The 18,409-nt window shown below is 41.6% G+C and overlaps 1 protein-coding gene and 1 long non-coding RNA gene across 5 annotated transcripts in view; one reads left to right on the forward strand and one right to left on the reverse strand.

Annotated features, from left to right (window-relative positions):
* Positions 1-2,816: 2,816 nt before the first annotated feature.
* On the reverse strand, positions 2,817-17,361 carry LOC141958443 (uncharacterized). Its single transcript, XR_012633279.1, has 4 exons — positions 17,161-17,361; positions 16,095-16,354; positions 4,163-4,383; positions 2,817-3,187 (listed from the first exon to the last, which is right to left on the reverse strand). It is a non-coding gene; the product is annotated as an uncharacterized LOC141958443 (long non-coding RNA).
* Positions 16,989-18,409, forward strand: part of GBE1 (1,4-alpha-glucan branching enzyme 1) — a 167,534-nt gene continuing 166,113 nt past the window's right edge. For 2 of the 4 annotated variants that reach the window (XM_074901193.1, XM_074901215.1), the window contains exon 1: positions 16,989-17,192. In XM_074901193.1, coding sequence (XP_074757294.1) covers positions 17,089-17,192 — 104 coding nt within the window. In that variant the 5' untranslated portion in view covers positions 16,989-17,088. The remainder of the gene's footprint in view (positions 17,193-18,409) is intronic. The other 2 variants (XM_074901198.1, XM_074901205.1) reach the window with 2 other exon arrangements.

An 18,409-nucleotide genomic window follows, 5' to 3' on the forward strand; every position in this document is an offset into this window, starting at 1 on the left:
AGGGGGTTTCTGCTACGGTAATATGTGGGCAGAGCCCTGTCACTCAGAAAGACTGTGCACTGAAGAGATTAGGTAGAGGCAAGGTCCAGCAACTGTTCTTGTCCCACGGGAGACAGTACTACTGGATATAAAGGCACTTCTATCTGCCAGTCAGTGAATGCTTAAAAATATTTCAGGGAATATTTGGTCAAATGGGTAAAAGAACATGCTCAGTAATTCACTGTTCGTTTTGATAATCACACCCTTATAGAAACAACAAATTTTAAATGATTGTCAGAAAAAGAACACTCAAACCAGCATGTGAGTGTGTCAAGACATCTAGCACCAGCAATGTGCTAATTATCCACAGCTAACAGGAATATAATGTAAATCCAGTCAAAACAAGCCAAAGAAACTCAAATTTCCAGTTATGAATGCTAGTCCCAGATTATCTGTGGATTACCTACAGACCAAAAATAATTTACAGACAAGATTTCAAATTCATAAAAAAGATTTCAAACAACTGGAAAAAGTTTCTAAAAGAATTAATGCTTTATATTTACCTTCAATACTAGAGTGGGTCACAGTTAAGTGTTTAAATAATTATGTCATGGTTTTGCTTAGGTTTTTGTTGAAAAATTGGCCAAGTTCCAATAAAATGCCGTGACTTTTTATTAAAAGCATGAAAATAAAGCATTACTTTTTTTTTTTTTTTTTTTTTTTAAAAAAACTTCACCTCTGCAGCAGCAGTGGTGGCCGTTTTCTTTGAATAATAGACTCCTTAGCTAATTATCTTCTCCCTAATTATGCTGAAATAATTTATTTAGTATTTTTTTCCCCTAGCACCATGTCCTTTGAAGGTATACTGAAATCTTTCTTCTATACTTTGTCACTTTGTGATGATGATGATGACCTGGAGATGCCCATTCTATTGTAAAAACTCTACAGATGGATTACACTTCTTATTGGGAAAAGTGGATCCTTAACTGGGTTTTAGACAAGCACTGTCATTATCCAGTGCTCAGCAGCTTCTTGTTTGCCTTGCAACTCTGGCAGTTAAGCCCAAGTCACACATTTGGCAGTTCACACACTCTAGACTTCCATCTACATACACTTTAGTGAAAATGAGTATCTTATTTCAGCAGCTGAAAGTCAAGTAAGGCTGCATATATTACTAATTTCTTAGGGATATATTTTACTTGCCATGCACAGTACTCTGGGAGGCGAGTCAAAAAAATTCTTTTAGACTTAAGAAAGCACTGTAGCATACATCTTAAACTGTGGTTACACAGTGATTCTCTCTGTGCTGGGGTAGAGAATATGGGAAAGGTGCTCCTGTGGAAACAGAGACACAGACTAGGTGATGAACATACATATCGGGTGATGTACATATTCTCTAGCCCTTCTTCCTTACCAAGAGTTTTCCACGTGTATTGTAGGAGGAAAGGAGTGGTTTGCCTATGCCTTCAGGCCACAGATGTCTCTGCCACTGCTTACAGCAAGTTCTAAGGTTTAGGCGCACTGTAAGTTTTCTTACTAATGTGTTTTCTGCCATCGGTGACATTGCTGCAAAGGCAGTAATTCAGCAGAGGGTCATATGAGGTCCAGAACAACAGTGGATCAGATCACCCGAGCTTACTGACTCAAAAGTCCTGTGTTCAATTCAAACACTTTCTAAAAAGAAACAGGTGCTGTTTTGCTTAGAACAGGACCATGTATTTTTACAAAATCTTGCTCCACTTTCTGTGGTTTTACTTCACTGGATCTAGTTATTCCAGGCAAGTGACAGTTTTAATCAACAAGAAACTCCATTTTCATTGATACAGCAGCAAGGTATGTTATTCTGCCAGCAAAGACAAATTCACGGAGTGTTATGGTAATTAATATGTACATTGGAAAAGGAAACCTTCCATCTGTCTTTAATGAGCTATTCTTAGCACCAGAAGTATTTCCTAACCCGTGACAGGAGAAGGAGATTAACCTTACCCTGTCAAACTTAACAGATAGATCAGAAGTGTTACAAGAGGGGGAATTCCAAGTCATCTCAATTATACAGCACCACATGAAATAATTGTATTTGGTTACCCTTTAGAAGGGTATGTTCTTGAGGGATAACTTTTATGTACTGCTCCTCCAGACATGACTACGTTCTGACTGTGCTGGTTTTGATTTTTAAATAGCTCACACAGCTATAACCTCTGCATATTATCTTTAACTATGAATGACAGTATTATATTTACATGCAGATACCATATTCTTGGAAGATTTTTGTTCCTTAACTATCCAGGTTTACAATATAAGACAAAAGAAATTAAGGGCTTTGTTGAATCTTCTCAGTAGAAAGTTATCATGGAAGATTTTATACTTTTTAGTAATACAGCTAATATACAATGCAAAAGACTCTTTTGAAAAGAATGAAGAGGATAAAACTAATCAAACCTCTTTCAGTTAATATGCAAACTTGCACTCAAAGCAGAATGTAAAATACATTAACCTGAAAGACACAATGTACCTGATTCAGATTTATAAAAAGGCTTGTTTTTGTATTTATGAGTCTTGAATACTTTATAAAATGAATGTAATTTATTACAGAAATACAACAGGACCCACCTCAGTTACCCGCTATTGTGTCAGTTTTGAAAGAGGTCTTGATGTTTATGAAAAATTGGTCCCCAACATACAAATGAAATCACGTGAACAAGTAGGACAGATGCTAAAAGCTGAAATCCTTCAGTTTATTCTAAAGATGAAAAACTGGGGCAAGACATCTGACTAAAATTTTAAGTTAAATTTGCAAAACATTTCTAGATTTAAAAAAAACAGTAGACAACAGGTGATAGTTTTTCTTGCTGTTGGCTTTATTTTTTTTTAATATGAATATCTATAATTCATTCTATAAAAAGGAAATGAGAAAAAAAGAAACAACACATGGCAGTTACTTGTCTGTTGTTGGCAGTGTTGGTCTTTTTTTACAGTTATGAATATCCATGCTTCATTTTACAAAGGAATGACTCCTTGTGCAACTCCTTACAAAACCAGGGAAGTATTTTGGTGACACTTGTATCTTGTATTCCACAGTCCTGTCCCTTTATCAACATGCAATGAGATCATGGAGAAACCATAAAGCCTATCTCATCTGTCAACATGGGGTTCAATTTTCTTTTGCGTAACTTCAAAATCCTTAAGGATATCAATGCCACATGACTTACTGCAAAAAAGAAAAGAGGGAAAAAATTCACATTAAAACAAAAAAGAGCTAGACAAGTGATAGGTATAAGATAAATACACAAGCAAATAAACCAAGGAAAAAAACCTAAAAAATAGTATGAATTTTGGAGATTGTAAATTTAATAAAGGCAGTATTTATAAAAACAGAGCTTGCATGAAAATTCCTAAAATATAAAAAGAATTATACTGGAGAAATCAGCTGGTTTTATTTCAAGCAATGTAATACAACTCAAACACAGGGCTCTTCAGAATTCTTCATGTGTATCTTATTTAGAGCTGCAAGTAACCCATCAATTTGGACATAAACAGGAAAAATCATAGTGTTAATAACTTGTAGTAGTGCTAGAGTAGTTTCAACCTACCAGAGTGCAAGTTTTTGGCAAGCACAGAGACAAGATTAAAACCAAGTCCATTAATTTAAAAATACAACGAATGTGTATGGTATTTTATAGTGCTAAGAAATGGAAAAGAAATAAACAGTTGGTCTTCCATTTTTCTTGCTTTCAGGATGTCTAATATACGTCCTCATTAGTCAGCCCTTTTAAATGTTAGGTATATCAGATAACTCAAACCAGACTGATATTCACTGTGAACATCTTTTAATGGTATAATTGGAATAACAATTTGATTGTACAGGAGGTTATGTTCCTTAAGCACTCAAGGCTTTCTGGATGACAGGAAAGTAGTCACAGGTCACAGAAATTAGATGTATATACAAAAACCAAAGCAGTGATGAGTATATTTTGAAATGACAATTAATTAAAAAATAGAGGAAATAGAACACAGAATTGAGAAGGATAACTAAGTTTTTGGCATTAAGTAATATATATGATGCGAATACAAAGACAATTTTGGTGAATACTGCTAAATTATGTGTTTTCCAGTCAGACACACAAGTAATTTAAAGTAAGAGAGTCTAAAACATCATATGTAAATTCACATAGGTAATACTTGCCCTTAAGTTCAGCAGAGGAAGATTTTGTGTTCAGAGGATGATGGTCCTGATTTAGAGAATGACTCAGCTCCCAGGATGGAAACCTTTGTGAGTTTTTCTTGTGCATGTGTTGAAAGAGATGACAACGTAGGAGTTACTGAGGAGACAGCTGAAGGAGTGCATAGGTCAAGAAGCAACAGATAATTCGTGAACCATATGAGCAATTCAGTATTTGTGTGCAGCTGAAACAACAGAAGGAAGAAACAGAACAAATAATTCTAACAATTTGGACAATGATCTTATGAATAAAGAAATGTCTTCATTTGCCTAAATTAATGCTTTAACCGCAAACCGTAAAAGAACCAGATGATGACCAACAGAAAAATGTCAGGAGAGGACTTAGTGTGGTTTGTGAGTAATGGGGGTAAGACATGAAAGACTTCTGAAATTATTCCTTCTTTATAGTGTCCTAACACAGCTGGTATTTGACTACTACTAAACCGACTGACCAGAGACAGTAAACTATATCACTGATAAAAATAATGTTAAATTTATAGAAGGTTGATATTAAGACAAAAAAAAAATATACATAACAATAATTTTGCCTAGAACACTGTGTTATGTCGCAGTGATGACACAAAGTAAATGGGAGATGGGTTCCAGAGACTCAGTAAACCTACTGGTCCATGTATTGTCATTTATCCTACTACAGTTATTCGTATTTCAGATTATTTCAGGAAAAAGAGCTGGAATAAAACATCACAAAAAATGTTTGTAATTTTTCACCAGGACAGAGCATTTTGAATACATAAGTATTTCTACAGCATATTTATCTAAGACCAGCCAGTTAATATAACAGAGTAGTGCACAACCAGCTGATTTGCTTGTGGCCCCAACAGTCACGGATATAAGGCTTTTCATAACCTGTGTCAGAATCTTAACATAAATTTGTCAAATTCTGCAAAATCAGAACAAACTGGAAGAGATACTGGACTCAAGTTTTTTATATTCTATAGTGACAAACTACTAAATTGCAGGCAGACTGTAAAATGGGCCTTTATACTGAAACATTAAAAATGTTTGTGATGTCTTCCATTTATAGATACTTGAGTAGCTAAATGACAAATTTGAACTTAACAATGCAACAACTTCCAGTTTTACACAGATCTGCTGACTGTGTATTTCAGTAAAACTACTGTGAATTTGAAAAAATCAACTACTGCTCTCTAATCCTGGATTCTCCACTAAGGAATTACAGTTTTATATTGCTGAAACTACTGATTTTAATAGAGTTAACCTTTATAATAGTGGAATAAACTTGCAGATGATGGCAGATATCTGCTGAAAGCCCTGGAATAAAGATAGTGTGGAATACTCAAACTAGCTGGGATTCAATGAGAGGGAAGCAGATGGTATAAGGAAGAGGTTTAAGAGTAAAACTAAACATGCCCAAGACTGAGGAATTAGAACCCCCCAACACAAACATCATTGTTCTTCTTGTGAAGACCACAGGGGCTGATGACTTGTTTGTAAAGCAAGCCCCCTCTCTCATCTGCGTCAGCCAACCTCAGGACCTAGAGGCACACTGGAAAAGTGACCATAACATCAGAAAAGTGAGGCTTTCCTATATTAATCAGCTAATTTGGACTGTTAAAATATTTTCTGGACTAACAGTAAATTCTTAGTGCTATGTATATGGTGTAATACACAAGATTTTGAATGCTAACAAATCAGTGGAGAATGTGAGCAAATCCTCTGTGAGCCCTTGCAGTATGTTGGTGAGCAACCAACCCTCCACAAAAACTTTTTTTAGGCGGACACCTACTGTCATTACAGAAGATCAGGAATGCATCTGGTGTGTATTCCTGTGTCCTGGCACATATCTCATTTACAGTAAAACAAATGAATTTTGGGCAGCCCAGGTGATTCAGGATCACTAACGATCCAAGGAAAGCAGAGAAACAGTAGTTACATCGGTCTATGATCTGGCTGTGACTTGCTCCAGGCAAACCTTGCCTGGGTAAGTGGCAGTCTCTGTGATGGAAGATAACAGTTTGCTGAAAATCTGAGAGAAAGAGGAGAAAATAGATGGCAGTCAGAGCAAGCTGATGATAGGTGGAGACTGGATGGAAGCCCCAAGTTTGCTGATACGTGTTTTAAAAGCCTCTGATCATAGTCCTAGGCGATCAGAGATGTCTGTCTCTTCTCCCTTCTCTTGTCTCAGCTGAGTACAGACTGTTCCTATTATGGCTTACCTGTAAAGGACAAAATCAGATAGACTGACAGGAGAATCAAGGAAGGAGAAAACCAAATCCAACCCCTTACTAGACATACCCACTCTGCTCCTAGGAACATCCATCCTCCTCCCCTTTTTAGAGAAAATGGCTGAGATGCAGGAATGGCATATTGTAAGGGACTGTGTTGGACTCTGTATGTGTCAACATTGCTGTTGCATCACCACCACTTCCTGACCTCAACGTCTTGTCGACATGGAGAAGTACGCTCTGGAGAAGAGGAACTGCCCCTGACGTCCACTGAAGTTAAATAGAGGTGAGGAAGACGTGCAGGCCGGCACAACCATCATGAACGCCGGGGCATGCGCGCATGGAGGACCACAGGGTGGCACGTATTACAATGAGCTCCGTGAAAATGGGTGGACTTTTCGGAGAAATCATGGGGACTGGGACGATAAAAGGACTGTGTACTCCTCTCCAAGGATATCTCTCTCTCTCTCTCTCTCACTCTTGTCATCACTCTTGGAGCACCATCACTTGCACTGAGATCGAGCCAACAGTACATCACTGGATTTGTGGTGGTGGTAATTAATCTTGCAGCATCTCTACCGTTTTCTTGCTTAGGAATTCTGACTTTTCCTTTCTTTTTCTCTCTGTCCTATTGCTATTACCAGTTGTGTGTACAATAAAGTTGACAAGGTTGTGTGGCATCTGACCTCATCTGTGTCTTAATCTCGTTCTTGGGATCGTTTAAGAACTCTCCCCAATATCGGATTGGAACTTATATTCAGCAGGGACTAAGTCTTTGAAGTATAAATTCTTGCAAACCAGTCTGTTCCTGCACTAGCGACTGCCTACTATAAGTGCATGTATAACACTGTATGAGCTTTAAAAGGAAGATCGGAATTTGAAAGATTGTATCAATCTGGATGACCAAACCCCAAAAAAAGGCAGAGATGTATTAGAAAAAGAAAAAGTCGTCAGACTCTGTTCAAAGTTTTTCACACAGTTGAGATGGACAAGCCTTGAAGTAGGATCAGAGTGCATTTAAAGAGCTGTAGCGGATGTCCTGGACACAAAAATGCATTTAGTTTTACATAGATACTGGCACAGTATGGAATGAGCTAGCAACCCATATGAGGGAAGAAGTGATCGAGAGGACACTAAATAATAGTAAACAAGAAAGCAAAGAGAAAAATCCACCAGAGTGTATGAGTTTCAAGGTGTAAAAACTGTTATTTTTGTCAGCCATTACTTTCAGATATTCTTCTTTGGTAAAAGGAGGACAACAAAGTAAAAAGCAGCAGAAAATTGTCCATGCATGTATGCAGTGGTAGGAAATAGCGTAGGAAGAAACCATACCCAGCACAAACATGCACATGTAAACAATTTGAGAAAACCAGGGAAGAGATGCAGTGCTGGAACAGTGTTTCTAACAAATCCCCTACCAGATCACTAACTGACGATTTTCATAAGGAAAAAGGCAAGTAATTGCTTACGCCCCACCTTTACAGACACCAAAGTGCAACCTTATCATTGGTGATGGCCTGCCATCCTGGTAGAACTATGGGACAAATGGAAAATGAAGAGCCTCTTTTTTGCCTGACAAGGTGATATAATGCAAAAGGATTGAATACCTGGGCGGCTATTCTTATTAAGCAGGCAGAGGAAGAGAATGAAGTGCTAACACAGAAGCTGAATATTCAAGCAGGAGAAACCAGAACTGCCGTGAGAAGTGTGACTGCTGGTGCATGATGCCCTGCTGCAGGAACTGATTGTATAAACGTAAGAAATATCTGCACTGAGTGGCTGCTTAAACTAAAATCAGATCAGGCAGATATCAACCATTTCTTGAGTATGATTAGGCAACTGAATCCAACATTCAGGGAGAATTCTGAGATTCAAAAGGCTCAAAGAGATATCAAAAAGGAAGGGTGTTTGAAACTGAGGAACACTGACTGAGAGCCACCAGCTCTTAATTATTCTAATGGAATTGGGATCACGTTAACTTGGAAAACCAAAAGTTACCTATATAATACATGATTGTAATTACTATTGTAAGGTGAAAAATTACATATAATTGTAAAGATTGCAATTTGAATTAAAACATAAATGTTCAGCTGTTTGTTACAAAGAAGAGATGGACCAAAGCAGAACAAAACCAGATGGAGGATTACTAAAGGTATCTAATAACACAACATGAATTTTCTTACTATGCAGTAATGAAGTAGTTGTTTCATTACTATGTGCTTCAACATAAAGTATTCAGGAGACAGAAATGCAGGTAATTAACCTGGATATCCTCAGAAACCGATACTGAGGGAGGTGCTTTATCCTGGATAACTGAGGTTACTACTACTACTATTTGGTTATTTTGTTTTCTACAGATAACACAGTATAAGCAATCTCTTCCAAATGTACGCACACAGTAAGCTGAATATTGCTTAGGTTTTTTTATTTTCATTATGATACATGCATATGGGAAAAGTGAGAGCCATACTACTTCTAACTCAAATGTCATGGCAGATTAAAAAGAAGAGCAAAGTATGAACCTAGGTAATAAGAGACAAAGGATCCAACCTGAAAGATTCATCTCCAAGCAAGAGAAAAGTTGTTTCTCTGTGTGAAGACAGATGTACTTCTTACTAATCTATGAATATGTAAATTTTACATAGTAAAACATACAGTACATATGTACATCTTACTAATCTATGTTCCTAAAAAAAATATGTGTGTGTTTGTCTTGGATTAAGCTTTCTATATTTATAAAACACAGAATTTTGAGTGCTTTAAGAAGAAAATGCGAATCACTGAGGTACAAAAATACTTCCAATGGAAAACTGTATTGTATACAATACAATCACTTACGGCAATGGATCGCATACCTGTAAATACAGCTCTGTGTCATTGGAATTGTGAAGACTGCACCTTCAGTTAATGTACTGGGATTTTTAAGACATGTAGAAAATGGAGATCGTGGGTCCTGAAGCTGATACACTATCAAAACGTTACTCATGTTTATAATACATAACCTTGCATGATTATTCAACTAGAGATAATCAGGTAACTTTGGAGATCTATTGTTACAGCATTTCTGAGATGAGAAATGTGCATTTATGAAGATGGATTATTGAACATGATAGATGTTCTACATATGCTCTTTAGACAGATTCCAGAAAAACAACAGTTCAAGACATGCATTACATATGTAAGGGTATTAGTTTTCAATGTTTTGTCAATTGCTTCCATCAGAATTTGACCAAGATGTGATTATGAAATTGCTCCAGTTATTGTGCCATTATCTGTGTAGGATTCAGTTATGGTCATATAGATCCAGAAATTACTGTGAACTATCTCATAGTGTGTAACATGCCCAACAATAGGCACACATGCAATGTAAAGATACAAATTACTTAATTACCTTAAGACTATGGTCTCTGACATCTACAGAAACCGGAACTTAGCTTTACACCCCACAGTTGTAATTTTAGTTGTTATACTAGCTTTGGTGAGTGTACAATGGTTTACATTATTATACCCTCAGACCCTTAAGTGCTATCATCACACAAGACTATACAGAAAAAAATTGATCATTTTCAAGAGCCATCACTCAGTCCTATTAAGAAACCCTGAGTCATAGGAGAGTTTGTAATATCTCTGCTGGGCTCATGTAATGATTAGCCTGTGTTCAGCAGTCCGTCTATCAAAAATGGGAATTTTACCAGGTACATGTGTTTTTTTTGACATTGCCATTGCTTGCCTAGTGCCTGAGTGACTATTGCTAAACTAACGTGAGCTTGCGTCTGTGAGCGCTGCTGAGGGAAAGGATTTGACCACCCCGGGCAGTCGCTGTGTGACCAACACCATCCTTAATGCCAACTGCATCTGGGAGAGGCTGTTGTGCAGTTGTCTGACTTCGGCTGGGAACCTCAAAATTGAGGAGACACTCACCCCTCCCATGAACCCCAGGCTGAATGTGGCAAAGACCTCAGGAGGCCAATGCCTTGTCATAGCACATATGTCCCCATCTGACTAAGGAAGGCTTAAACTGTCAACCTTAGCACCTAGAGGCATACTGGGAAGAGGGGCATAAAATTACGGGAAAATACATAGTTGGTAGAAAGTTTTCTGTATAACAAGTTAAATTGCACTGTTAATGAGGGTAGGGTCTTTTTCCCATATTAACCAGATAATTTGGACAATTATACCATTAAAATATTACTGGACTAACAGTAAGTTCTTAGTTCCATATATGATGTTCTCTTCTGCTCATAGCAAGATTTTGAGTGCAGCACTAAGGAACTTGTCTCTGTCCCAAACACTACTGGTCGCACCTGAGAACCAATGCGGTCAAATGCCACCAACTGCCATTAAAAACTAAATGACAACTAATACTGACAAGATCTAAGTCTGCAAAAACCATTTTAGACTTTCTGTACTTCACACAATTTCCACTGGATTCATCAGCTTTTATTGTGGTGAACTCAGTACACACTTAAATTCATGAATGCAACTTAGGTGCTATTCTGCTTTTTGAAAACTAAAATAGTTCTACACATACTAATGAATTTATACTGACAGAGCTGTCAGAGCATTAGCAATATGCATCTCCTCCTTTCTTCTCACCTCACTTGACCTCCCCCAGGATTAGATGTGTTACCCTCTGAACAACTATCTGGCAACCTCACTTTCTTTTCTGAGTAAAAGGCCAGACAGCCTAAATGCCCACAGTGTTTCAGGGAGGAATGTGAGATTATGCAACCATCCTTCAAGAGACCTCCTAGGTAAGATTATTTCTCAGGGATTTTAGGAAAGACCTAGCAATGAATCGCAAGAAAGCAAAACTGCTGCTGAAGCTGTGTTGCTTCATTCTTAATTCCAAGTGTATTGGATATAAACCAAACAAAATTTGGTTAGTGTTAATAAGTTGCTTGTTTAATAGCAATACATTGTTACAGAAGCTCGCTGCAATAATAGCAGGAATGTTCCTCTGGGACAATATCCTGGAGAGCTCAAGCAACTTATTTCCTAAGTGTTAAGAGATAAACACACATTGGTAAGACAGAGGGTGACAGTTACCAAGTATTGTGAGTAAGGAGAGAGTCTCAAATGTTTTATGTTCCTCCCCCAACACATAAACACATACGCAAATACCAGGAAATAGAAGTGTTGACAGTTGTAGAAGGTTGTTACTGTTGGCAGTAATTACTCTGGAGAAATACATATAAAACACATAAATACAACGAAGTATATACAAGGTTCAAAAATGTTATGATATTCCTACAGTTTTCCTGTATTTTGTATCTGTGAAGTGTTTCACAAATTCTTACCTGAAACCAAAGACTTTCTGCTAAATTAGATCCTTTTTTTAGTGAGACTTATAGGCGTTCTCACAACAAATATCATTCTACATCTGCTGATATTTTTTAATTGGTATCACACTTTAAAGTGTCTTGACACAACAATAAAAGATATTTACATTTTTTGATACTTTGTTTTACAAAAGGACACCAAATCAAAACAATACTGCAATACTGCGAAAGCAAGAAGCAGCTATTATCTAGGACTTTCAGGTTGTTGGAATGTGTTTTCATTTTGCTCTGCATGGCAAGTGCAAATGGCATTCCCCTCAACTGTGCTTACTGGAAAGTGACAACCCTGAAACTGGCTTTTTAGTATTTCAGACTGTACATTAGTTTTGATTGTTAAAGATGTGTTTTTATTTAAAGCTCTTGATACCATGACAGAACAGATGTAAGACCTTAAAAGACAGTCTTGATGAATACCCTAAATTTCTTAAAAAACCTAAATGCAAAACCAAAAATGAACCCCCTAAACCTAGAAACTGATTAATGGATACACTAACAGATTCTTGGAATGTTTGCTGCAATTTTCAAGGATATGTGCTTTGTTATTCATATGTAATCAAAACAGCTGAAACCTTGCTAGAAGTGCAGTTTTAATTATGGAACTGTGACATGCTGTTGAGGTCTAGCTTTGGCAGCAGCTGTGCAACACTGACCATTTCTCTTCCATGTGTTTCACCTTGGAGAATCAGAAAATAGGAATAAGTAGCTTGTTTAATCTCCACTCCCAATGTTTGACCTGTCTGAGAAGGCTACCAAGATAAATGATGATTTTTTTTTTTTTAAGGGGGGCACTTGTATTGGGTCTGGATGGCAACTGTGCAATTAATTTCTTACGGATTCTTGAACAAATGATAGAGGTAAGTATGGCTCACCAACGTGGCAAAGTAAGCAAGTTTTCTTTTGAATTTTGAACTCCATTTTGTGTTACGTACTGAACATGCAGAAACCAGTCCAAAGGTGAGAAGCTGCAATGTGTACCATAACATGCTCAGATGTCTGATACATCTATAAAGCACAGAAGCAATCCTTCAAGAATCAATTCTTTTGGAATAATGAAACACCAATCTTTTTGAACAGCTGCCCCTGTTGATGGGAACACCTTTTCTTGATAGTGCCCATTGTGGGATCTAGTATAGGCACAGGGGAGAACTCATGTGTTCCCGTGTTTCTCAGTCGGCATGGACTATTTCTCATCTTTAGGACATCAGACGGTGCAACGGCAATAAAAAATGCATACATCTCCTCACACGCAAGCAAGCAAAGTAAGTCAACCATACCTAGATGTAAAAAGGCTTTAAGGAAAAGGAACTGGAAAGACCTCTGCTCAGACTGAAATGATGACAAATCTTGGTTATAGCTTTTAAGTACTGAATTTAAACAAAGGACATGCCTTGTGATTGTCACTTTGAGAGATCAGTAACTCTTAAATGTTCTCAACAGCAGAATTAAAAAGTATCTTCCTGTCTTTGGTACCTCCCATCACTTCTAGGACAGAATAAACTAGGAGTCTGTAGGCTGCCCACGGCTAAAAATGGAGCACAGTTGATGGAACAGGCCAATGAGTACTTTGGGGCATTTGGGACCACGCTAGAGTGTCCAGATATTAATGTTTGCAATGCCCCATTTATTTCTATACTGGAATAAAAACCAGGCACACATCATCCTTGGCCATCACCTTCTTTCTCTCCCTGCAGGCTAGAAGGTAACTCCAGCAAACCTTCATCATGCTCTTGCTCTGGGCAATCTGAGAACCAGCGTGGCAGGAACCACACTGTAACTCTTGTATGAGTTATCTATCTATCTATCTATCTATCTATCTATCTATCTCATAGCTGTGGGATTGGGCAGTCTAGAAATGAGCAGCAGTGCACAACAGCTATAGTGCAGAATCCTGTACCCCAGAGATGACTCTGACAGGTCTAGAAGCATCTTACAGAGCCAGGCCAGGACCAGGGATCAGGTCTGCTCTAAAACACTTGATTTAGAAGCACCTTGAGCTCAGGAACTGGCTCTGCAAGAGCCAGTCAAGACCAGAGACCACACAGATCTGTTCTGGCTGATACGAAGAGACGTACTGATGAGAATCTAAACCAGTGCCTTAATGAAAAAAGACTTTTTCCTAACCCAGTTCCTACAGTTTAACATCTCTTTCATCTTTTGCAGAATAAGGGGAAAATATTAGGGAATCAAAATGGAGGTAATGCATGACAAGAGTAGCCATTTTTCTCTTTCTTCAATGCTTTCCAGATCTTGAATGTTCTTTAATCCAAAACTTTGATTTATATTTTAACTTTGCATATTTAAAAAAAAAATCTAAATTTATGTTATAATAATTGTAACTATACAGTTAGTGCTCAGCATTGCTATGCACCATTTTAAAGTATACCTAACTTAAGTATCCTTTAAAAGACGAGTTTAGTGTGGATTGATGTATTCCAGCCTCAGTGGTTAACCGGGTACCAGACAGATGCCTTAAACAGCACTCCTATATGATCCACTGCTATCCCCTCAAAAAAGCAGTTATTACAAACAGTCCTCTTCCTCTTTCTACTGGCAGCAGCAGCTGCCAGCTTTGTATCAGTCTCTGACAAATGCACAAAGATGCATTCAGCTGTTGGGACAATATTCATTGTTTGAACTGCTATTTTTGCCTCCAGGTAGAGGACTAAATAGGAGTGTCCTGAGTGCCAACCTCAGCCTTTGAGTCTCAGCTAGATATAATAGATGATCACAGTAATATACGCCTTAGTATCTTTGAGTTACTTGTGACAAAAGCAGGCAGATGAAATCATGCCCAAGCTGTAAACTGGAACATGAGTAGATACAAATGCTATGGTTATCAATCTCCCAGTTCACATAGTATTAAATATAGCATTTGGGCTTTGTCTATTATAGGGACAGGGGCTATTTGCAGAATTTAACTTCCTGAAGTTCAAGGTTACTTGGATGTGAGGCTGCATACTGTGTCATTTCTATGTAAAATCTTCAAACGAAGGTTAAGGAGTCCTTGTCTTTAGGGAGCCAAAAGTCACAGCTGTATTCCTACTGTTTACACAAACTGCTAATGCTGATTTATAAATCTCTCTCTTGTGTTTATGCCAAACAGCTAATAATGGTGCTGTGAACTTGCTTGAGTTTCCTGACTGAAGAAAATCAGAGACTGATAAGAGTGAAGCTCCTGTTTCCTATACTTGTGAATTCTTTAAAGGCTGAAGGAATTGCTCTCCTACCTCCACTTCAACAGCAGGTGACCTCGCTCCAGCACCAAACACCTGGAAGCCCCAAAGCAGCATAACAGGAAACACCTAACACCTTGACTACTGTAAAAAAATAATCTCATTGTTCTGGATAATCAGCTAAAATTCCTCTCTTTTTAGATTGCCAAACTAGTTAACTGTGAGAATGAGAGCGACACATTCGCAAAAGAACACGATGCAGATGCTATGATGCAAGAAGCAAGAAGATCGTTTAGAGTTGTTAAACTTTGGTTTGGAACAGGCACCGAAACTACCCCATGAAGAAAGTTTTAAGAAGCGTAGTAATTTAAAAAACATTTTTCGGTCTCCAGTGAGACTGAAGAAATGGTGGACACTGGAAAAAAAAAAATCCTGATCTAGAAGAGCTAGATGTGATAGGTCATTCTGCTACAGCATAGGTGCTGCTTCTTTCAAAAAACAAACAAAAACTGCTTAGTCCTTCTGCTGGGCCAACTTCTACAGCGAACAGTATTTCCTCCTCATTCTTAGGACAGAGAATACTTGCTGCACTCTATAAGGAAAAAAGGACAAAAGTACTTGGATATATGTAGTTAGAAACTGCTGCAAGGAAGGAAATAAAGTGTAGTTAAGCATACACTGCTGATGAAACAAATCATTACAGAAACTTTCACTGTAGCCAATTTTGTGTAAAGTAATAAATGAATTGCCAGTGTTCATTACGTGCCGTGCTGTTAGTTATCTGGCAGACAGGAAGGGGAAGCAGCACTAAAATTCAGAAGATAGGGGAGATGAGTTACAAACTGAGGATCACAATTTAGGAGATGGTTGTGGAAACGAGGTAAGGTATCTTAGGAGCTGAAGGGTTTACAAACCGTGGCCGAAAAGCATTCAAAAGAGGCCTCTAAATAAACGTTCTCACTACGTGTCTAAACAAAGCAAAATTGCTGGACCTTAAATAAAAGTGCTAAATGCTGGCCTAGAGGCATGGTCAGGCTAGTGATTAGTTGCCTTGGATATTTGGTGGCCTATCCAAAAACGAGACATGCTGATATTAGGTGAAAAACTTCCACAGCAATCTACCTGTGCTATTCAGCATTTAGAGCTGCATTAGGATCAGCTGAATTAATCTTACTTTGTTTAGGATTCTCTATGTGTCCGGTACAGCGACATTTTGCTGTACAGACGCGGTGTTTATGAGAACTCATGGATGCCCCCGGAGTCTTGTTTTGCTGAGCTTGTCTGTGAGCACGCCAGCACTCTATCAAACAGTCGCGAAATTTATTCCAGCACTCACGATGCCACCAAATCTGTTTGGGGAGGGGGGTGGTTGGGTGTTGGTGTGGAGGTTTTTTCTGTGTGTGGGAATGCAGAGTTCACCCGGCAGCAGACACGCTGAAAAAGACATCAAAGAGGCACTAAGAAAACAAAGTGGGGATCGCCGCGACGACAGACCCCCTCCTTCCGCCGGCTCGGCTCTGCCGTGCCCTGCCGCGCCGGGGAGGTCGGTTCCCACTGCCCTTTTTCATTTCCCTTCCCGAAGGGGCACAGCTCGCCCCCCCTCCCAGCCCCTCGGCAGCGGCATTTCGGGCGGCCGCCCGGAGCTCCGCAGCCAGGGCGGCCGCTCTCCCTCGCCTCAGGGGAGGGGGTGGCTCCGCCAGCGCCGCGGCCCAGGCCCGGCCCGCGCCCGCCCCGACACCCCGCGCCGTTTTGAGGAGATCGGCTCTTTTTAACACTCCCCCGGCCTCCCTCCCGCTATCCCCCCCCGTGCAGGCAGAGAGATGGGGCTGCGGAGCCGGACCCCGGGTTCGCCCGCGCTAACGGGAGGCAGGGACAGGACCCCCTCCAGCGCCCCCCCCCCCCCCCCCCCGAGGCTCCCGCGGCCCCGACATCGCCGCACCGGGCACAGGGGAGGGGGGGGGGGGGAACGCGGCGCAGGCCGGGCGCCTGGCACGGCGGGCGGGGAGGGGCGGCGGAGGCGGCCGCCTCCCGGCCCCGGCGGGCTGCCCCGGCCGGTGGGCGGCGCCGGGCGGTGAGAGGCAGGGGGCGCCTCGCCCGCCCGCCCCGGCCCCCCTCCCCGGGTGTATATAGCGGCGGCGCGGCGCGGCGCGGCTCCCGCGGCGGGCAAGATGGCGGCCGCCGCCAGCACGCAGCCCCCGCAGCCGCCGAAGCTGGCGCAGCTGCTGGAGCGGGACCCCTACCTGGCCCCCTTCGAGACGGACTTCCAGCGCAGGTACCGCCCCGCCCCGGCCCGCCCGCCCGCCCGCCTCCGGCGGCCTAGGCCTCCGCCGCGGGGAGGGCAATGTCGCGTCGCCTCGGCCGGGCGAGGGGCGGCGGGCGAGCAGGCGGCGACCGCCCGCCTGCCTCTGGGGGCGCCGGGGCGGGCGGGGGGAGCGGCGGGGCGGGCGGTGTCCCCTCCCCCTCCCTCCTCTCCCCTCCCCGTCGCGGCGGGGGCTGTCCCTCAGCCAGCGCCGGGGCGGCTCCGCTTCCCGCCCCGGCGGCGGCGGGGGCACGACGGGCCCGGAGCTGGGAGTTTCGCGCCGGCCCTGCCGCCGGAGGCGCTTCCACCGCGGGCGGAGCCGTCGCCGGGCCCCGGCAGGGCCTCCCGAGCCGAACGTGGCGCGCCGCTGCAGGGAGGCCTCGGCCGCGGGCCTCTCCGCCGGCCTTGTGGGAGGCCGTCCCGTCCCCCGCAGGCTCTCCGGCGCCCCGGGCGTCTTCCTCGTCCCCCTTGGGCCCGCTTGAAAGCGGCATCGCTTCGTCACGGCGGGGGGGGGCTGGGTCACGGGCGAGCGCAGGCAGGTGTGCCGCGGGGGGAAGCGCCGTGGGCAGCTTGTGAGGCCGGTTGGCCGAGCCGTGGTCCCTAGTAAAAATGTTTTTCAGCCCAGCTGTGTTAACCTGTAAATAAATTGTTCTGAATCTCCTCTTTCTGGAGAATTTTACTTTAGGTGCGTTTTTGGAGATGCCCCTGAATCCCCAGCTCAGCGGTTCGTCAGACCTCCAATCGATAAAGTATCAGAGTGTGCTACTTTAGGCTGGTTTCAGGGTACCAGTCCGAACGTTTTTTTTTTTTTTTTTTTTTTTTTCCTCTCGCCGGGAACTGCGACACCAGCCCTCTGGCCGGGACGGGCAGCAGGCCTGGGCGAGAGCCTGCCAGCAGTAGCAGCTCGGGCAGAGGCGACCTGCGTTCTGCAGAGCTGGTCTGCCGGCCTTGGAAGACTGCTAAAACCTCGCTGGCAGTTTGAAAACAGGAACTGGGGGTTTTATGGTGCAGCTTTGTATGTTGCATTTCATTAGCAGTCCTCTGATAATTGAAATTGTAGTACAGACCAGTGCTCTATGTCCCAGAGATCTGGAAAAATCTATGTATGTGGGAGGGAAGTAAGAGGGAATTTGCTTTTTTTAAAAGTATTTGGCTTTTTTCCTTTACTATATTACACACGGTGATTTTGG

This window comes from Athene noctua, chromosome 1, assembly GCF_965140245.1.
Source record: "Athene noctua chromosome 1, bAthNoc1.hap1.1, whole genome shotgun sequence".
NCBI classification, from domain to species: domain Eukaryota; kingdom Metazoa; phylum Chordata; class Aves; order Strigiformes; family Strigidae; genus Athene; species Athene noctua.